This window comes from Phascolarctos cinereus, unplaced genomic scaffold, assembly GCF_003287225.1.
Source record: "Phascolarctos cinereus isolate Bilbo 61053 unplaced genomic scaffold, phaCin_HiC Scaffold_4;HRSCAF=312, whole genome shotgun sequence".
Taxonomy (NCBI): domain Eukaryota; kingdom Metazoa; phylum Chordata; class Mammalia; order Diprotodontia; family Phascolarctidae; genus Phascolarctos; species Phascolarctos cinereus.
In genome coordinates this window covers 724830086-724851217 of record NW_027555847.1, presented here as the reverse complement: position 1 = coordinate 724851217, position 21132 = coordinate 724830086, and the positions used below count along the sequence as shown (strand labels likewise).

Here is a 21132-nt window from a genome sequence, read left to right as displayed (position 1 = left end):
CCTCTGATTGGCCGAGCCACCCGAGCGCCGCCGCCCATTGGCTGAAACGGCCGCGGTGCGCGCGCAGGGTGGGCGCCACGAGGCGCGAGGCGCGAAGCTACTGCGCCTGCGCCCGCGCCCCTGCCGAGGTTGGAGAGGGCTGGGCGGAAGCTGTGGTTGGGCGTTGAGGGCGCAATGGGCGGGAGTGACTTCTGCGCCTGCGCAAAAGACCAAACGGCGGGTAGACTCCCCTCCCCGAGGACCTTGCCTTTCCTCCTCTATCAAATGGGTACAGGCTTCCCAGAAGATGGTCAGCTTTGCTTCCTGCTGGACCTGAGGGGCCGAGCTGCCAGTCCTGGGTGGGACCTCCTGGAGAAGACAGGACCCCAGCGCATAAACTGGCCCTTCCTTCCTCTGGGCCTCAGTTTACTCTCCTGTAAAATGGGGTCCCTTGCAGCTCTGCTAGCCCAAGATTCCGTTAGCTGGGGCGTGGCCCTGCTCAGGCCCCTTCTCCCTTGTCTCCAGGTGTTAGGTCCTGCGGGGGCGGGGCAGCAAAAGTTGATCAGATCGATTGATCAGTACTGACCCCAAGCGCAGAGGAGGCTCCAGGGATGGCAGGGCAGCAGGGATCTCTGGCCAGATCTGTGAGGGTGTGAGGGGCTGTCACAACAAGCAGAAGACCTGGGTTCGAATCCCACCCTGGGCCTGGCCGGGCTCAGCCTGAGCCTGTCGCTCATCTCCTCGAGCTTCAGACTGTTAAGGGACCTGAGAAGACTGTCCAAGGTTTTCCCCTTGGGTTTTGCACTATCTGTGTGAGCATCACCAGCTTCCCTCCTGAGGGCTAGGCGCTGTGTAGAATCAGCCTCCTGAGAAGGGGTCGGGGGGCTCCCCAGACGCCCAGAGGGCCGTGACCCGCAGACGGCCCAAGATCCCCGATGCTAGCCCAAGACGGGTAAACCGAGGCCCAAGGAGGCCTCCCCAGGCCGAGTGCCTGGCTGCTGCAATGGGCACAGCCTTCGAGGTCTCCCTTTGAAAGTTCAGGGGGGTGGGAGCACCCAGTGGGCACCGTGCTGGACTGGTCCTCAAAAGCCAGCTAGGGAGCTAGTGGCACCGTGGATGGAGCTCTGGAAGAGCTGGGTTCAAATCCTGCCTCAGACACTTGCTAGCTTTGTGACCCTCAGCAAGTCACTTAGCCTCTCTTTGCCTCAGTTTTCTCATCTGTAAAATGGGCACCACAGTGCTGACCTCCCAGGGTCACTTTGCAAACCTTAAAGTGCTACAGAAATGCTGCTCTTATTGGTGCAGTCCTTTCTTTTTACACAAGAGGAAACAGGCCCGGACATAAATAAATAATAAATAAAGAGCCGGAGCTCCAAGGACCTTCAGAGGAGGCTAAGGGACAAAGTAGTTTGGCATCAGAAAAAAAAAAATACAGCCTGGCCCTGAAAGGCCCTGGGTGGGCAGGGGGCCGAGGGCCAGGCACCAGAGGGAAATACTCTTTGTATCCCCATGGCTTAGCACAGGGCCTCCACACAGTAGGTGCTTAATTAATGTTTATTGGCTTGACCTCACGATTTTACTCAGCACAGGCCTCGGCCAGAGTTGCTGGTGGGTGCAGCTGTTATTTGTCTGTGGCCTTTTCATTCATGTGACATTTTGTACATTGGGAAAATGAGGCCCAGAAAGGTGCCCACATTGCTAAGTCCTCTGGTCTCTTCAAGAGTGAAAAACCTTAAGTCATTCCCCAATCGAGAAATGGTCAAAGGATATGAACAGTTTTCAGAGGAAGACATTAAAGCTATCTTTATGAAAAAATGCTCTAAATCATTATTAATTAGAGAAATGCCAATCAAAACGACTCTGAGGTACCACCTCACACCCATCAGATTGGGCAACATGACAAAACAGGTAAATGATAAATGTTGGAGAGGATGTGGGAAAATTGGAACACTAATGCATTGTTGGTGGAGTTGTGAAATGATCCAACCATTTTGGAGAACCATTTGGAACTATGCCCAAAGGGCTACAAAAACATGCATACCCTTTGACCCAGCAATAGCACTTCTAGGGCTATATCCCAAAGAGATCATACAACTGGGAAAAGGACCCACAGGAGCAAAAATATTCATAGCAGCTCTTTTTGTGGTGGCAAAGAACTGGAAATGGAGGGGATGACCATCCGTTGGGGAATGGCTGAGCAAGTTGTGGTATATGAATGTAATGGAATACTATTGTGCTATAAGAGATGATGAACAGGCCGACTTCAGAAAAACCTGGAAAGACTTGTATGGTCTGATGCTGAGTGAAGTGAGCAGAACCAGGAGATCGTTGTACACAGTAACAGCCACATTATACAATGACTAAGATTGTCAAACTGAATCCTTCTCAGCATTACGAGGATCTAAGACATCTCCAGTGGCCTCAGGATGGAAAATGCTCTCCACATCCAAAGAACGATGGAGTCTGACTGAAGATAGAAGCATACTATTTGCTCTCTTTTTTTCTTCTGTTTTATTTCCTCTTTCTGGTGGTTCCTCCTATTGGTTCTAATTCTTCTTTACATCATGACTAATGTAAAAATATGTTTAATAAGAATGTATATTTATAGCCTGTATGAGATTGCACGTCATCTTGGGGTGGGGAGAAATGGGGAGAAAATTTGGAACTCAAGATCTTATGGAAGTGAATGTTGAAAAGTAAAAATAAATACAAATTTAAAAAAAGAGTGAAAAACCTTCATTCTTGGGACACTTATCCTATTCCCACCCAAAAGATGAGACTAGGACCAGCGGGGAAAATTAGAAGGGCAGGTTTAGTTTACATGGAAGGAAAAAATTTCAAGTGCTTGGACCTGATCCAAAGTGGAATGGGCTGCTCTGACAGTTAGTGAGCTCTCCATCTTTAGTGGTATTTAAGTAGAGGCTGGACAAGCACCACCAAGTCATTGGATAGGTCAGACTAGGCGCTTGAGAGCCCCCATCCCTCTCTGAGGGTCTGTAAATCCATTGGTAACTTGGGAGCTATTTGGAGCACTTAGGGCAGGAGCAATGTCAGCAGGCCTTGAAAATGGGCTTGGGGGGGCAGCTAAATGGCAAAGTGGATGGAGCACTGGCCCTGGAGTCAGGAGGACCTGAGCTCAAATCCAGCCTTAGACACTTGACACTTACTAGCTGTGTGACCTTGGTCAAGTCACTTAACCCTGATTGCCTTGCCAAAAAAAAAAAAGGCTTGGGCAGTCAGAGGGAGGGAAAGATGACTATGTAGAGAAGCTTCCTAGCCAGGTGGTTAGGATTTCTAAGCAGAAGAACCCTTCCTGATGATCTTGGCCAGTCCCATTTTACAGGTGAGGAACACTGAGGCCCAGAGATAGGAGAAGAGTGACTTGTTTCAGGTTACACAGAGCCAGGATTCAAACCTGGGTCATCTCAGACTTCATCCTAGGTTCCCTCCATTGAACAGGCTGCTTCTTGCTGGATGCTGTTACTTGGAAGGGCCCAACCATCATCCAGCAAATCTTAAGTGCCTACTGCACGCAGAACAGTGTAGGTGCTGGGTTTGGCTACGTCATGGCTCTGGCCCTAGCAGAGCTCACAGTCTGTGAAGGGTATGATTTGTGGTATTTGATGATAAAAGCATTGGAGGTGAGGGGACATCAGGGTGGCCCCTGGAGCTGGTGACAAAAGGGGGTGAGTTCAGTTCAGGCACAGGGTGGGCTCAGGGGACAGGGACAGCTTCAGCCTGCCCGGAGATGCTTGGGATCTGGGGGGGAGGGGTCAGGGGGCCCTGGCAGTAGCACTGGGAAATAGGGACTGAGACGGTGGGCGGACGAGAGGCTGTGGGGGAGGGGAGGAGCCCACCACGACACAGACCCCTCTCTGCCTGCATCTCACAGCAGCCTGCTGGCTGGTAGAGCTCCTGGTGGGCTCCTGGCCGGCCACCATGCCTTGGTCATTTCTGGGCTTCCCACCACCAGCTGGAAGCCCTGACCATCCCTGCCTGGCTGAACCCATTCCTTCCCCTGCTCTTCCCTGCCTGGGCTCTGGAAGTGGGAGCCACTGGTCTCTGGGTGGCATGACTGGGGCTCAGGTAGTGGGGTGGCCCTCTGGGAAGTCACTGCCCCAAAGTCTTGTTCACCGCCCAGGGCTGGTGACGGGGCTGCAGGGGGTGGATCTCTTAGGAGCGCCTGGCCTCTGGCCTCTGGCTAGGCATCCTAACTGCCCACCCTGTCTCTAGGCTGGCGAGGCTGGAAGCCAGGATGAGCAGGATCTGGGGAGTGGGAAAAGTACCAAGGGAAGGAAGAGGGTGCTTTCGGGGAGGAGGAAGAAACGTCACCTCCTGAGAACTCAGGCAGTCAACACGGCAGACACTGAGGTTAGTCGAAATAACTGTTAAGGCTTAGTGAGAAAGGCACCAAACCCGGGGAGGTGTTTGCCTCTGGAGGGTGGGGGCTGTGGGAACAAGGAGTCCAGGGAGTCACAGCCTATACGTGGGAGCAGGGGCGGGAGTTAGGGGGGTCAGCTGTGGTTGGCCAGAGCGCAGGATTTCCCAGCCAGGAGAGCCACCTGGGCAGGCAGTGAGTCCCCAGGGACTGGAGAGGTTCCAAGGGCAGGCCCGATGGGTACTGTCCAGAGTCCTTGGCAGAGGGGACCCGATTCAGAGGGGGCTCTGTCTGCTCTGAGACCCCACGATTCTAGGACACGGATGCGGAGGCTGCCGGGGTGCTGCTGCTGAGCCCTGTGGGAAGGCAGAATGGTATCCTGCGTGGCGGATGACGGTGGCAACCACGATCCAAGGCACTCCGTCTAGACTGTGGGGCTGCCATGCCGGACACAGAGCCTCGGGAAGCCCTCTTTCATGGAACAAGCCAGGTCATCAAAGTCTTTGCTGAGGTGGATGTGCTGGACGGGAGGACGGTTCGGCGGTCAGTGCGTGGCTGGAGGGTGTCCAGGCCGGGCCCCCTACCAGACCCACGCCCCCCCCCCCTCCGAGGCCCAGCTCAGCTTGGCTCGGGAGAGCTCACTGCGGCCCGGCCCTTTGCGGGGTCGACTTTTGGCCAGGGCGGCTTTCCAAGACCAACTCCTAAGTCACGGCCTGTTCTTGGACAGCAAGCCTCCCCCCTGCTTAACTCTGGGGTCTTTTCTCTGTTAGTTGTTTCCTATTTTTCCTGTCTGTGGCTGGTGCTGTCTGGAGCTGGGGCCGCTAGGGGGCGCCACAGTGCACAGAGCCCCGGCCCTGGGGTCAGGAAAACTCATCTCCCTGAGTTCAAATCTGGCCTCAGACACTTCCTAGCCTGTGGCCCTGGGCAAGTCACTTCACTCTGCCTCAGTTTCCTTATCTGCAAAATGGACTGGAGAAGGAAATGGCAAACCAGTCCAGTACCTTTATGAGGAAAAGCCCGAGTGGGGTCACGGAGAGACAAACGAAATACGCCTGAAAATCTGTCTTTGTCTATAGCTTGCAGTGTTCTCCCCTTCCCCATTAGACTGTAAGCTCCCTGAGGTCAAGAACTGTCTTTTGCCTCTTTTAGCATCCCCAGCGCTTAGCACAGCGCCTGGCACTAGGAGGCGCTTAATGAATACTTATTGAATGAATGGGGATCGCCCTCCTCCGGTCCCATTGCTGGAAGGTCCCTTCCAGATCTGACTTTCAGGGATTGTGGCTCCAGCCCTCACTAAGCAGAAAGAAGCCAGTGTGGAGCAGATGCTCTGAGCCACTCCCCGACCACGCCCATTCTCTCCCTGGCCCGCCGATACCGGACCGCTGGGTGCCCTGCCCTGGGCGGTGACCGCAGCCGGCTCCAGGGCCGCCCGCACACAGGAGGCACTTTCAATGCAGCCTTTTGACTGAATTAGCGGAATGATTCAGAGTCCCGCGCCCACCTCCTCCTACGTACCGAGAAGTCCAAAACCTCCAGCCCCGAGTCTGGGTTCATCTGGACGGCCCTGAGGAGACCGAGGCAGCCCTCGCTCCGCATGGGGTTCCTGCCCATCTGCGGAGAGAGAAGGGGCGCAGTCAGCCAGGATTCGGGGGCAGCTGCCGAGCGCTTCACTGCGAGACGGGAAGATCGGGGTTCAAATTCCACCCTGGACGCTCAGCTGCCGTGGGACCGCAGGCAAGCTACCTAACCTGGGTGAGCCGCAGTTCCTCTCGGTCAGCTGGAGCCTGCTAGGACGCTCAAGCGAACCAAGGGGCGCAGGTAGCGAACTGTGAAATTGGAACCCAGATCCTGCCTCTCCACCTCCCACAACACCCCCGATCCTGAGCTCTCAGAGCACAGAGGGACCTTGAGGGTTCCCTCCAGAACACCCCCGGCAAGTGACCCCCTTCTAGAGGACCTCTAGAGAATGGGGCGCTCACTACCTCTCCTGGAGGCCCATTCCAAGATTGTATGGTTTTAATGGTCAAAAAGTTGGGATTAATCCCCCACTCGCCTCACTTCTCCTAGCTCTGCTCTCTGGGGCAAAGGAAAAAGGAGGCTGATCCCTCTTCCACCACCTTTCTAACAATTAGAGATAGTCTTTAGGACCTAGAGTCTAGGTGGTGCTGAGTTCAGGTGGGACCTGCGTTCAAATCCAGCCTCAGACACTGTGTAACTGAACAAGTCACTCTAACCTCTATTTACCTCAGTTTCCTCATCTGTAAAGTGGAGACAATAAGGGCCCCTTCTTCCCACAGAATCAAATGAGATAATAATTGTAAAATGTTTAGCACATCGCCTGACGCCTAGTAAGGGCTGTATAAGTACTAGCTGTTGTTTATTATTGCTTATTCGCATTTCCATAGTGCTTTGAGGTTTAAAAGCACTTTACACATCTCATTTAACCCTCTAAAAACACTGAGGAAGATGCTATTACAACCTTCATTTTACAGGTAAGGAAACTGAGGCCGAGGGAGGTCAAGGGTCTTGCTCAGGGTCGTGGAGCTTGTGTCAGGCAGGATTTGAACTCAGGGCTTCTTGATTTCCAGACCAGCGCTCTGTGCACTGCGCCTGCTCTCCACCTCCCGAGTGCCTGGTCTTCTCCCTCGTGGGACACCCCTCCACAGTCAGGAGCACCACTCACCAAGAGGATCCTCAGAGTACAGTTTTCCCTCAGTCCGCTGGAGAATCGGAGGGCTCCCGGAAGTGAGATGTGGTTGTTACTTAAGAGAGAAGACAGTCATTGCTGACGGCTTAAACGTAGCCCCTTGGGGGTCCGTCTCTGTCCTCTTGGTGGGGTCACAGAGACACAGAATGTGGGTGAGAGGCTGGTGGGCAGGGGGTGAAGGGGCCACGGAACACACATATCAGAGTTTTACTCCCTCCTTTTACAGATGGGGAAACTGAGGCCCGGGGGGGCAGAGGGAGATTGTTCGCCATCACACAGGTGGCAGGGGGGGGGGATGGGAGGCCCCTGGACGCAAAGGGCAGCCGATTCACAGAATTTCGTATCCGCTTTCACTCAGCCTCCTTTCATCCCAATAGGAGGAGCAGTAAGCTGCTCCTACATACAAGAAGTGTGCATAGAGGCAGCAGACTGTAAGCTCTCTGAGGGCAGGGACAATGCTGTGTAGTATATATAAATATAAGAGCTACATAAACGTCAAGGCATTTCTATTTTTATATCCCTAGCACCAAGCCTGCCCAGTGCCAGGCACACAGTAGGCACTTCATAAACGTTGGCTGAAGCCTTCTTCTTCTCCCCCCATCCCTCCCCCATGGCTTGTGCCTTCACTTCTGATATCATTTTATAACAGCCTGAATTTACACAGGACTTTAAGGTTTGCACTTAATCTCATTCGAGCCTACAACATCCCTGGGAGGGAGGTGCAATAGCCCCATTTTACAGTTGAGGAAAGTGAGGTAAACAGAAGTGAAGTGACTTGCCCATGGTCGCATGGCTAGTAAGCGTCTAAGGCTGGATTTGAACTCGGATCTTCCTAATTCCAGGTTTAGTGCTCTGTGCACCGTGGTATCACTGAGATGCCTCATCTTCTCTCTACTTCCCTCTACTGGGTCTGTGCCTTGTGGACTCAGTGATTTGCATGTTGTCTCCAGGGGATACCAGACAAAAGTCAGCCCCTGCCCTGGAGGAGGGAGGGGGAGGGGCAGGAGGGGAGGGCCAGGAGGAGCCGGGCTGGGTCCTCACCTGATGTTGAGCTCCTCTAGCACGCTGTTGACTTTCAGAGCCTCCCCTATGGCGGCTGCTCCTTGGTCACCAAAGCCGTTGTAGGAGAGGTCCAGCACTTTGAGATAGATATTGGCCTGTGGAATTTGACAGGACAGACTGGACGGTGATGATGCTGAGGAGAAGGAGGGAGGAGGGAGGAGGAGGAGGAGAGAGAAGGAGTATCATGGGGAAGGGGAGAAGGAAGGAGGAGGGAGAGGAGGGAGGGGGAGTGAGAAGAAAGGAGGAGGAGAGGGAGAAGGAGGAGGAGGGGGAGAAGGAAGGAGGAGGGAGAGGAAGGAGGGGGAGTGAGAAGAAAGGAGGAGGAGGGGGAGAAGGAAGGAGAAGGGAGAGGAGGGAGGGGGAGTGAGAAGAAAGGAGGAGGAGAGGGAGAAGGAGGAGGATGGGGGAGGAGAAGGTAGGAGGAGGGGGGAGTGAGAAGGAAGGAGGAGGAGGGGGAGAAGGAGAAGGGGGAGGGAAAGGAAGAGGAGGGAGGGGGAGGAAGATGGGGATGTGGCAAGTTCATTAAAGCTTCATCTTTTACTAAGTCCTGGAAAGGGAGGGAGGGCAGCTGGGGGTGAAAGCACAGGAGGCTTTGCCTCCTCCTCTCTGGCTGCTGGGGGAGCTCAGGGAGAGCTCCTGGGGCCAGATGGGAGGCAGGGCTCCCACTTTAGAGGGCTGCCCCAGTTGGGGGTGGGGGGCAGTGCTGCTGGGCAGATCCCAGAGGCTGCTGGTCCAAGAATGCCCGTTGGACCCAGGCCACAAATGACCATCCAGGCTCTTCGTGGATTCCCCTGGTGAGGGGGAGCCTGCCCCGGGCCCCTGCCCGAAGCCGGCCCGTGGAGGTTTGGACAGCTCTGCTGCGGGGGAGAGTTTCCTAAATGCGCTCTGGGAGCCCTCTGCCCTCTCTGCTGTTCAGGGCCTGGACGGGTCCAGCTGTTGGTGCCATGAGTCACTGACATTGTTCCTGTCACCTTGGCGGATCCCCACCCCCACCCCCACCCCGGCACCAGCTGGGCTGTATTTGTCCATCCCCACACTGGCACCCTAAATGCCCGGCCAGGCCCAGAGCGGGAGAGGAGGGGCAGGGGGCGGGCCCGTACCCCAAGGCCGAGGGTGAAGGTCACAGCTCCCGGGCCGCGGAGGTGGTTCCAGCTGAGATTAAGCTCCTTTATGCCGACATTTTCCGCCAGGGCCGGCCCAAGCGTCTCCCCTTAAGGAGAAACAAAAGTCCCAGTGGTGTCCATGGGGCCTTTAGTTTGCTTCTGCCGGGGGGGGGGCAGGGGTGGGTGCTCAGGGAAAGTCGGGGAGAGGGGCTGTCTGAGGGACTGGAAAGCCCAAGCGAGGAGCCCAGCCTGGGGATCGGGCCCCTCCAGTCCTCCTGCAGGTCACCGGAGGCCAAGTGTGGGTCTAGCAGTGGCGCCCATCCTGTGACCTCTGCAGCAAGTTTCTCCATCTATAAAATGGGCTGGGCTCAAGACCTCCTTTTCCTTCCCCTCTCACAGACAGTTGGTGACACACATTCCTCACAGAACACAGACGCTGTCACCCCTGCTCTCCAGAAGCCTGGTGCTGGCTGAGCAAACGCTCCCCAAACAGTGAAAGCACCCACACCTTTACGGCCTGGCAAGCTTTTTCCTAGTGCCCCCCTGTGAGGCTCAGTAGGGATCGTAAGCAGACTGTCCCCATTTTATAGATGAGGAAACCGAGGCTCTGTGAGGTTGGGGCAGTCTCTGCCACTTGCCTGCTGATGCTCGGATGAGGGGCATATTGGCCCACAGGCCTGGGCTCTGGATTATCAGTGTGGAGACTCACCACCAGAGAGGCCCAGCCTCCCTGTGGCCTAGGGCCAGGGGACAGAGGGCTGCAGGGTGGGGAGTCATGGGAAGCCCTCCATACCAAGAATCCAAGGAATCACCACATCTGGCTGTTTGGTCTCACCCATAATACCCAGCCTCGGCTCCCGGGCCTCCAGTGACGGGGAGCTCACTACCTCCTGAGGCAGCCTTCCCATTTTTGGAGAGCTCTACTTGCTAAGACGTTTTCCAGACATGTAGCCTAGATTTGTCTCTTTGGGGTTTGCCCTTATCCCTCTTTTCTCTGGAGCCAAGAAAAACAAGTCTGACCCCTTGTTACCTCCCGGGGTGTGAGTCTGACACTTGGGGTGAGTTGGAGGAAAAGGGCAGCCGAGCTGGTAAGTGTTTGAACCCCAGTCAGTGCCCCTGCCCTGTGGCCTTTTTACCCCTCGGGGGTCACTCCCTCACTCCCTCCCCTCCCGCAGGGTCTCCTACCGGCTTCCTCATCCAGAAGGTTGTGGCTCAAGTCCAGCAGCTCCACCTTCGTGTTGACCATCAGGGCATCAGCGATGTCCTTGGCGGCTTGAGTGTCGAGGTTACTCCCAGACATCCGAAGCCGCCGCACAGAGGTGTTCTCTTTGAGGGCAGCACAGAGGGCCTTGGCACCTTTGGCCCCCACTTTGTTATCAGACAGATCAAGATCTGATGTGAGAGACACAGGGGACGGACATCAGAGGTTGTGGACAGAGCCAGGCAGACCTGGGTTCAAGTCCTGCCTTTAATGTTTGAGTGTATGTGTGTTACCTTGGAAAGATTGCCTAACTGCTCTGTATCTCAGTTTCCTTTTTTGTAAGAAGGGTTTAGCTCTCCTTACCCTCATATAGTCTCAGATGATAAGGCTTAATGTGCTAACACCTGGCCATCCCTTTACAAAGTGTGAACACCTTCTCAAAGGATTTGAAATGGGCAGCTCCAATGACTGAAGGAAGATGGCCAGCTTCTAGATGATCCTTAAAGGTTGGTTTGAGAAATAGAGACACACATTCCAGATATAAATATGCAGAGATACTAGTTACAACCAGAAGCAGCTTCAGGGTATAGAACCTCTGGAAGACAAGAAGAGAGCTGGCCCTGGTAAATGAGGATCAAGAGTTAAGGAGTGGGACCTCTGGAAGACAAGAAGAGAGCTGGTCGTGGCTGCAAGACAGAGCTAGCCTGGGCAATTAAGAATCAAGGTTTAAGGAGAAGGACCTCTGGAAGAAAAGAAGAGAGCTGACCCTGGCAAATGAGGATCAAGAGTTAAGGAGTGGGACTCCGGAAGACAAGAGAGCTGGCCATGGCTGCAAGAGAGAGCTAGTTCTGGAAGTTGAGAGTCAAGCCAGGGAGAGGAGTACCTGAGGCCTGGGGGCCTATCTGAGCAGCCCCATAGAGATGTTGTACTTTGGGGGAAGGGGTAGAGCTTGGTGAGGACTGTTCAGGCCCTGCAGTGCTGGAATTAGGGGTGGCCTTGGCCACATGTCTTTGCTACGTATGTGCCTTTCTAACACTGTACTCTAAGCTTGAACCCCCTTTCCTCTGGACAATGTGTGTCCCCCTGGGGCTTAGCTGAAGTCCTGACCCTTCTGCAGGAAGCAGGCCCCCTCCCCGCAGGAGGCCGGAGGAACACTGAGCCAGCAGAGGGCAGTGTTGTAAGGGGGAGAGAGCCTTGGTTCTGGAGTAAGAGGCCCTCCGTTCAAATCCCACCCCTACTGATTACTGCTCCCGACCTCAGCTTTCTCTTCTGTAAAAGGAGGGGGCTGGACTTGGTTGCCTCTGGGGCTCCTTTCAGATCTCAGTGGATGAGCCCATGATCCTAATTCACTTAACTTTCCTGGCCTTAGTTTCCTCATTTGTGAAAGGGATTCAGTGACCTCTGGGGCCCCTTCCGGGTCTAGATCTGTGGTCCCCTGAGGTCATGGGGGAGTGGAGACAGCCCCTCCTCAGCTTGGACTGGGTGAACCACTGATGACGTTATCATGAAGGTCAGCAGAAATCGAGGCACAGCATTGGGGCCCAGCCCGAGTGGCATCTGGGGATGGCCGCCCAACCAAGGCCTGGCTCAGCCACACGTCGAGCCTCAGCTTTCCCCTCTGTCAAATGGCTAGAATGATCCCTGTGCTTACCAGCCCCGGGTAGGCTGGAGCACCCACCTGTGATGAAGCAGTTTTCCTTCAGCATTCCAGCGATCGCCGTGGCCCCTTCCTCGTTCAGCCAGTTGTCACTCAGATTCAGTTTCAGAATGGAGGTGTTGGACATCAAGGCTGAGGCCAGGGCCTGGGCCCCCTGTAACACAACACAGGCCTGCTAATGGGGGCAGAGAGGTAGAGGGTTCAAGTTCTGACGCAGGCACTTGCTGGCTATGTGACCTTGGACAGGTCACTTCTCAAACCCTTGCTTGGGGAGACCCGGAGAGCAGCTGCTTGTTACAACAGGTAGAATCTTAGGGGTCACCCAGCCCTGCCTCCACTGTGGCCCAGAGAGGGGAATGGGAAAATCATCTTTTTCAGAGGAGGAGGCTGAGGCCCAGAGACAGAGAGGGATTTGCCTCAGGTCACACAACTAGCAAATAATGAAGTTGGGCCCAGAACCAGGGCATGCCCATTTCATCACCTGGGCCCAGGTCAGTGAGTTAATAGGAGAACCAGGCCTGGAGCTGGGGCCTCCTCACGCCAAGGCCAGGGCTCTGTCCGCTGTGCCACAGTTTCCCTGTGACTGAGGCTGGTCACAGAGCTGACAGCCAGAGCCGGGCATTGTGCTACGTGCTGGGGGTGCAGAGCCAGAAACAGGAGTCCTGCCCTTACACTCTTACACCCTGCAGGCCCCAGGGGGCAGTGAATGTGTCTCTACCTGAGGCCCCAGGCCATGGTGCATCAGCATGAGCTCAGGATCGTGCATGTGGTGAAGGAAGTAGGAGATGGGCACCACTCCGTAGGTCTCACAGGCCGCCAGGTACTGGGACCTGCCAGTGAGGTCATGTAGCCCACAGGGCACTGTGGGAGAGAGAGATGTGAGGCAGTCAGAGTGAATGAAAGAGCCTTCCTTATCAGTAGTTTGGTTTTTGAAGACCCCTTTAAAAAAACAAACAAACAATGGAGAATTCTCTCTCTGACCTAGCCTCCACTCAAGTCCAGGAGCATTTATTAAGCACCTACTGTGCGCAAGGCCTGGGGCCTGGCTCTGGGTCTATAAAGAAGTAAGCCCCTCCAGAGTCCCTGCCCTTAAGGACCACACATTCTGGGAAGCCATGGAAGGTTGTGGAGCAGAGGAGTGACTGGGGATAGGACTGGGCCTTGGGAAGGAGGAGGGGGGTATTGGAAGAGTCCGAGTGATTAAGAAAACCACTATCGTACAGGGCCAGCCTTCAGCAGCCTGGCACTCTGGCCCAACAACCGTTTTTCACAGCTGATGATGGTGGGTCTGGCTGCTCCACACTTTCCCACCTCTGAGCCTGTGCCTCACTACGCTCTGCATGCCCTTTCTTTCCCTCTGCCTTTTGAAGTCCTCCCTAGGCTTTAAAGCCCTGCTCCACTGCCTCCTTCTCCAGGAAGACCTCCTTGATCCTCTCTTGCTACAATCTCCTGGTCAGAAATACGCTTTCCTTCTTCTCACTTGGCTTTGTCCCGGCTCTGAGGACCACAGGACATAGATTCGGAGCTGGACATCCGCTAGTTCCACACCGTCCTATTACAGAAGAGGAAACGCTCCCCGTGGGGGCAGGGGCTTAGCCTAAGGTGACAGAGCAAATGGCAGAGCTGGGATTCTAGCCCAGGCCCCCCACTCCAAATCCAGCCCCTTTCCCTCTGACCCAGCTTCAGCACTTTGGTTTAAAAGACCCTTGGATGACACCTATTCAGATTGGCTAGTGTGACGGAAAAGGGAAGTGATAAATGTGAGAGGGGATATGGGAACACTGATGCATTGTTGGTGGAGTTGTGAACTGATCCAGCCATTCTGGAGAGCAATTTGGAACTGTGCCCAAAGGGCTATAAGATTGTGCATCCCCTTTGACCCAGCAATACCACTACTAGATCTGTATCCCAAAGAGATAAACAATTAAAAGGGAAAGGACCCACGTGTACAAAAATATTTATAGCAGCTCTTTTTGTGTTGACCAAGAACTAGAAACCAAGGAAATGCCCATCAGTGAGCAAATTGTGGCACGTGATTGTGATGGAAGGCCGTTGTGCTATAAGAAATGACAAGCAGCAGCGAGCACTGACAATGTGAGCAATGTTGTCCTTCCCAGCCCAAGTAGCTTAGTTCCAAGAGGCAGCAGCCAACTTCGCAGTGGGAATGGGAGTGGTAGAACAGCTGGGGTGACAGGAGGTGCCACTAAAACCAGCTCAGAACATAGTAGCAACTCGTCATCATCCTCACTCGAGAGCCCGACCTCCCAGGAGTCACAGCTCAATGCAATGAAGTGCTTACAGAGGGTCAAGAAGGAAGCTGCTCAAAGAAACTGAAGAAATAGCTTAGGGGCATTTGCTTTTATCTCACCCTGCATCAATGACAACTTCTGTGCTGAAGATAAAAAAAAATTATGTTTTGTTTAATAAAAAGTTACATGACCAGGCTAAAAAAAAGAAGAAAGAAATGGGGGCAGCTAGATGGTACAGTGGATAGAGCACTGGATTCAGGAGGACCTGAGTTCAAATCTGGCCTCAGACACATAATACTTACTATCCCATTGCCTAGCTCCCCCCCCCCCAAAAAAAACCCTAGAAATGACAAGCAGGATACTTTCAGAAAAACCTGGGAAGATTTACTTGAACTGATGCAGAGTGAGGTGAGCAGAACCAGAAAAAGATTGTGTAACAGTAACGCAGTAACAGCAACATTGTTTGATGATCAACTGTGAATGACTTAGCCATTCTCAGGAATACAAAGATCCAAGACAATTCTGAGGGACTTAAGATGAAAAAATGCTCTCCACCTCCAGAGAAAGAACTGGCAGAGTCTGAACACAGATCAAGAAATGCTATTTTTTTTTACTCTATTTGTTTAGGCCTGTTTTCTTTCATAATATGAGTAATACGGAAATATGTTTTGCATGACTGCACATGTATAGCCTATATCAAATTGTTTGCCTTCTCAATGAGGGGGGAGGGAGGAAAGGATGGAGGGAGAGAATTTGGAACTCAAAATTTTAAAAAATGTTAAAAATTGATCTTACATGTAATTGGGGAAAAATAAAATATTAAATAAATTAAAAATCTTAAAAAAGAAAAAATACTCTGGGAGGTAACCATGGCCAGCATTATTCCTCTCCTTTTACAGAGAGGCTGCAGGGCTTGCCTGAGGTGGAATTTGAACCCCGATCTCTCCTGACTCCAGGTGCACAGGCCATGCTGCCTATTGGAGAGTGTGTGGTGTCATAACCCTTTGAGTCCTGCACTGTTGTATGTGGAGAATGTTCAGAGAAGCTAGCCAGGGGAGAGAAACATCCTAACTCTCTTCAGGTATCTTCCTCTCTAGGCTTCACTCCTGATCCTGGCCAAGCCACAGAAGCATCCTCACCCAGGAGGGTCACTCCACCTGAGGCCCCTTCCTCTCACTGGCTGGCTCTTTCCAGACCCTGGTCAGCCATGTCTCCAGTGCTCTTCAGCTGGACTCCTTCCTCACTGGATGTGCTCTACCTCCTCTCTATAGGGATACCAAAATACAAACAGATAGACCCTGCCCCCAAGGAGCTTACCACAGTCTGATGGGGAAGACAGCGTGCAAATAGTTGGGTATACATAAAGTACCTACCGATGGAAGGTAATCATTGAGGGGGGGCTGTGGCAGCCAGGGTGGGCTGGGGTGGACTGGGAAAGGCCTCTTGCAGAAGGTGGGATTTGATCTAAGTCTTGCAGGAAGCCAGGAGGGACAGTGTTTCAGGCATGGGGCACAATGAGTTCAAAGGTGTAGAGTCAGAAGATGGAGTATCTTGTCTAAGGAGCACCAAGGAGGCCAAAGCTACTGGATCAAAGAGTATGTGGAGGGGAGTAGGAAGACTGAAAAGGTAGGAGAGGGCCAGGTCACGGAGACCTTTAAAAGCCGAATAATTTGCTCCTGGAGGCAACAGGGAGCCACTGGAGTTTACTGAGAGGGGGTGACATGGCTAGACTTGAACTCTAGGAAAATCACTGGTGGCTAAATGAAGGATGGACTAGAGTGGGGAGAGACTGGAGGCAGACAGACCCCCCAGCAGCTACTTCCTCAGGGGAAAAGTGATGAGGGTCTGCATAGGGTACTGGTAGTGTCAGAGGAAAGAAAGGGGTATATGGCAGAGATACTGCAAAGGTGATATCAATGAGTGATGTTGCAAAGGTGAAATGGACAATGCTGTAGAGGTGAAATTGACAGATGTTACGAAGGTGAAATGAACAGGAGATGCTGGAGAAGTGAAATCAAGGAGACATGCTGCAAAGGTGACATGGACAAAAGGTACTGCAGAGGTGAAATCGACAGGTGTTGCTGAGGTGAAATATATAAGAGATGCTGCAGAGGTGAAATCGACAGGCCTTGGTCTCAGTTTGGTGAGGGTTGAGAGAAAGTGAGGAGTTCAGGATAACTTCTAGGTTGTGAGCCTAGGGGACTGAGAAGATGGTGGAGCCCTTGACAGTCTTGACAGTAATAGGGAAGTTAGGAAAAGGAGAGGATTTGAGGGGAAAGATAATGAGTGCAGTTTTGCACCTGTTGAGTTTTCTATGCTTATTGGAATATCCACTTCAAAGTGTCCAATAGTCAGAACTGAGAATAGCAGGAAGCAGTGAGATCACCACCAAATCTCCTCTAAAAAGATCTAGGGAATGTACTAGACCAAAACTTATGGGGAAATCTAAGGGAAAAAATCATGGTGAGTCATATTTCTAGCCCAGGTTGACATAAAGACAGAGAGATCTGTGGACAATGGGGATGGAGTCTGGCCAGGACTCCCTGAGACAACAAGAAATATTAAAACAAAGTCAAAGCTTCATGATGGGTATGATGGATATAGTATTTCTTGCCTTCTCAATGGGTGGGGAAAGGGTATAAAGAAAGAGAGAATTTGGAACCAATATTAAACATAACATTTTAAGAGAAAAAAGTCAAAAGACTAGAAAAAATAGAAGAACATGTAAGGTATTTCATAGCAAAAACAACTGATCTGGAAAACAAAGTGAAGAGAAATCATTTAAGAATCATTGGACTACCTACAAGTCATGACCAAAAAATGAGCTTAGACATTACATTTTAAGAAATCTTAAAAAATAATTACCCATATCTCTTACAACCAGAGGGCAAAGCAAAAATGGAAAAAATCCACTGGTCACCTCCTGAAACTCCAAAATGAAAACTCCCAGGAATATTTTAGCCAAATTAGGGCCAAAGAAAAAATATTGCAGCCAGCCAGAAAGAATGAATTCAAGTATTGAGAATCCACAGTCAAGATTGTACAAGATTTCACAATGATCATTATAAAGGAGCAGAGAGCTTGGGATACAATATTCTAGAAGACAAGGGATACGGGCTTACAACCAAGTTTTGCCAATTTACTCAGCAAAACTGAATATAATTCTACTGGGAGGAAAAATGGATCTTTAAGGAAATAAAGAGGACTTCCAAGCATTCCTGATGAAAAGACCAGAGCTGCACAGAAACTTTGAAATGCAAACACAGGAGTTAAGAGAAACTTTAAAAAGTAAACATGAATGAACAATGATAAATGACTAAAGAAATATAAACTAATTATGATGGGGAGGTGATAATTTTGTTCCTCAGAACCCTAACATCATCAGGGGTTATAGAGGGAGTCTGATTAGACAAGGCCTGGGAATGGCTCCATTATGTCTTGATGATCTTAAGAAAAGAATGGAAAGGGAGGGGAAGAGGATTATACTGAGGTGAGGGGAGGGAAAAGAAGTTTAGGGAACATTATCTCACACAACTAAGGTGCAAACAAAGAGGAAGGTTGCAGATGGCTGACACTTCAACCGCCTCTTATCTGAACAGTTCAAAGGAGGGAAGAATCCACACATATGTACATACAGCTGGGGTCAGGATTACATTTCCCTTAACAGGGAAATGGGCAGCTAGGTGGTGCAGTGGATAGAGAGCTAGGTCTGGAGTCAGGAAGACTCAAGTTCAAATCCAGCCTCAGACATTTACTAGCTATGTGACTCTGGGCAAGTCACTTGACCCCATTTGCCTCAGTTTCCTCATCTTTAAAAGGAGCTGGAGAAGGAAATGGCAAACTATTCCAGTATCTTTGACCCCAAATTAGGTCATGAAGAGTTGGACATGACTGATCAAACAACAACAGGGAAATAGCAGGGAAAGGGGAGAAGGGGGAATTAGAGGGAGGATAGATTAAGGGAGAGATTCTTTGTAAGCAAAATCAACTCTAAGGATAGACAAAAATATTTACAGCTCCTTTTGATGCGGCAATGAATAGGAATCTGAGGAGGGTCCCATCAGTTGGGGAATAGCTGAACAAGTTGTGGTCTCTGAATATAATGGAATACTATCATGCTGTATGAAATGATGAAGGGGATGGTTTCTGAGAAACTTGGGAAGACTTGTATGAACTGATACAGGGGGAAGGGAGAAGAACCAGGAGAACAATGTACATGGTAACAGCAATATTGTAAAGTCAAACAACTTGGAAAGAATGAGGACGTCTGATCAGCATAATGACCAACCATGATTCCAGAGGATTAACGATGAAGCATGCTCCCTACCTCCCAATTCAGAGGTTTTGAACGACTCAGAGTACAGAATGATTATAAATGTAAAACATATAATCATTCTGTACTCTGAGTATATATTATGTATAAGATGATATATAAAATATTATACATTATGTTATAATATATAAGATGTATTATATAATACTATATTATTACAGTATATTAAACATTATTGTATATTACATTGTATGCATTATATATTAATAGTGTATACAATATAATATATTATACAATACATTATATATAACATTATACATTGTATAATATACTATTATATAATATATTATATATTGTTTTATATTCTTTACATAAATATACAGCATGTTATATATATTAAGTATATCAAGTATGTATATATATATACATACACATATATATATATATTATATATATACATACATACATATATATATACATACATATATGTATTCCTTCCAGATGGAGCCAACATAGAAATCTGTTTTGCTTGAGTGTGCATGTTTGTAACAGGGGTTTTGTTTTCCTTTGGCTCCTTTTTGGGGGGAGGAGAGTTGAGAGGGAGAGAAAGTAGATCTTTGCTGATTGGAAATAATAACATTTAATTTAAACAATGTCCAACAGGAAGTTGGTGAGTGGAGCTCAGGAGAAAGACTAGACTGGATATAGAAATATGGGAATCCTTTTCATAGAGACAATAATTGGACCCATGGGAGCTGATGAGATCAGGGAGGGAGACAGCAGAGGGGGGTGGTCCCAGGACAGCTGCTGGATCACAGTAAGTAGGAATAAACTCTGGGTTTGGGGTCGGAGAGTTGAGTTTAAATCCTGGATATGCAATTTACCCTCTGTGCAACCATGAGAAAGTCCCTTCCCCTCCTGGGGCCTCAGTTTCCTCATGTGTACAATGAAGGGATGGCCTCTGCAGACCCCTTTAGCTCTGTTTCTGTGACCCCATGTTTCCCATCCCCACCCCAAGTCTTCCAAGAGCAGCCTCCTAATTGGCTGCTCCAATTGGCTGATGTGGGGGGTGATGAGGTCTGGCCTTGGGGGGAGATCCTGGGTCGGGGGTCTGAAAGAAGAGCCCAGACATGAAGGTTGGGAGGTTTGGGGAGGTGGGCAGATGGCCCCTGCCTTGGTTACCTTCCCTTTCTAGGTCAGGGTCAGAGTCTCCCTCGCTGTCCGTCTCATAAGCCCCCTTGGGGCAACCTGCCGGATCACTGCTGTCCTCTTCCCCCTCCTTGGCCTGCAGAGGGCAGTTAGTGCTGAGGTCACTGCAGGGGTCCTTGGGTGTGCTCTGGAAAGGCAAGAACACCGTGTCCAGGGCTGAGGCGGCCCCAAGACCTCCATCCCCCATGCAGTCAGGGAAACCCTAGAGATGGTCTCTGGAGCGGCTCAGTGAGGCAGGGCTTGTGAGCCGACTGGGCCCAGGTCTCTGTCACTGCCTGCCTGGGAGCCCCTTTGGGGCTCCACTATCCCATCTGTAAAAGGAAGGATCATTAATGTAGATCTTCATCACAGCCCCGTTTTACAGATGGGCAAACTGAAGTCCAGAAGCTCTCTGGCCCCTTGGTAGCTGGCTGCTTTCTGGGCCTCAGTGGCCTTCTCTGTCAAAGGAGGGGGTTGGACTCCCTCCCAGGGTCTGTGACACCCTCCCCCCCAAGACTGAGGACTTGGATTTGGAGGGTCCCTCCTCCTGTCTGGATTCGGTTTTCCCAGTCGTACATCCTCGTTGACCTTTAGCACCACTTCCAAACCCATCTTTTCCCAGTTCTGAATCCTAGGGTCCTGTTCTCTCTCTTTGTCCTGTTCTTTCTCCTCTTCACGCGCAATTCGGGGTTGCAGCTTGGAGACCGTGGGCAGGTCCCACGGCCCCGGGCGCTGGTCCACCCCGGCACCGGAGAGGTCCCCCCACGGACCAGGCTTCCGCTCGGCCATGGCCCCCAGAGGGCGGATCCCGTGGCCGAGGCCCCTGCCGCTTATCATCCTGGGCTGCTGGGCGGGCGGCTGGAGACTGGGGTGCCTGGTGGCTGGAGGCGGGGCGGCGGCCTGGGAGAACCAACCTAGGCGGAGACCGAACTAATGGGCGTCCCCCGCAGCCAATAGGAGCCTGCGCGTCCTTCGCTGCCTTGGGAACCGACAACAGCAGGCCTCGTGGGCCGGGCATGAGAAGTGTGGGAGGATGCTCCCGGTCCTGCGGGGAATGGGGTGGGGTAATGGAGAGTCAGGATCGTGGGGAGCTCATTACCCACAAAGCAGAGGAGCCCAGGAGTACTGACTGCAGCAGCAGCCCATGCTGAGAGGAGTAGCTGCAGGGATGGGGAGCTCACTGCCTACCCAGGCAGCCCATTCCAGGTTGGGGGAACTCTGACATGCAGCCTAAATCAGATCCTTCGCAAATCCCCACAGCGCCTGTTCTGTCCTCTGGGGCCCAGCAAAACAAAGCTAATCCCTCCCTTTTCTCCTTTCCCCGTGTGTTGTCTC

General features: G+C 51.6%; 1 protein-coding gene across 3 annotated transcripts; it reads right to left on the bottom strand.

Moving 5' to 3' along the window:
• Positions 1 to 4350: 4350 nt before the first annotated feature.
• On the bottom strand, positions 4351 to 20712 carry LRRC74B (leucine rich repeat containing 74B). Of its 3 annotated transcripts, none has more exons than XM_020996724.1 (10): positions 20374 to 20712; positions 19792 to 19945; positions 12806 to 12948; positions 12109 to 12241; positions 10415 to 10621; positions 9227 to 9336; positions 8106 to 8221; positions 7041 to 7119; positions 5873 to 5968; positions 4351 to 4877 (listed from the first exon to the last, which is right to left on the bottom strand). In XM_020996724.1, the coding sequence occupies exons 1-10, from the start codon at positions 20632 to 20634 to the stop codon at positions 4782 to 4784; spliced, it is 1395 nt and encodes a 464-aa protein (XP_020852383.1). In that variant the 5' UTR covers positions 20635 to 20712; the 3' UTR covers positions 4351 to 4781. The 3 variants fall into 3 exon arrangements, with proteins under 3 accessions (XP_020852383.1, XP_020852384.1, XP_020852385.1); XM_020996725.2 differs by having other exon boundaries at positions 20386 to 20710; XM_020996726.1 differs by lacking the exon at positions 7041 to 7119 and having other exon boundaries at positions 4789 to 4877.
• Between the last annotated feature and the right edge of the window lie 420 nt (positions 20713 to 21132).

What these genes read in the sequence shown, in the direction of transcription:
- LRRC74B (XM_020996724.1), bottom strand. Translation starts at nt 20,634, where the DNA reads ATGATAAGCGGCAGGGGCCTCGGCCACGGGATCCGCCCTCTGGGGGCC. An exon ending in TGCTAAAGGTCAACGAGGAT is followed by an intron (nt 19,946 to 20,373) that starts GTACGACTGGGA and finishes TTGCCTTTCCAG; the next exon opens with AGCACACCCAAGGACCCCTG. An exon ending in CCTTCTGGATGAGGAAGCCG is followed by an intron (nt 9,337 to 10,414) that starts GTAGGAGACCCT and finishes TTTCTCCTTAAG; the next exon opens with GGGAGACGCTTGGGCCGGCC.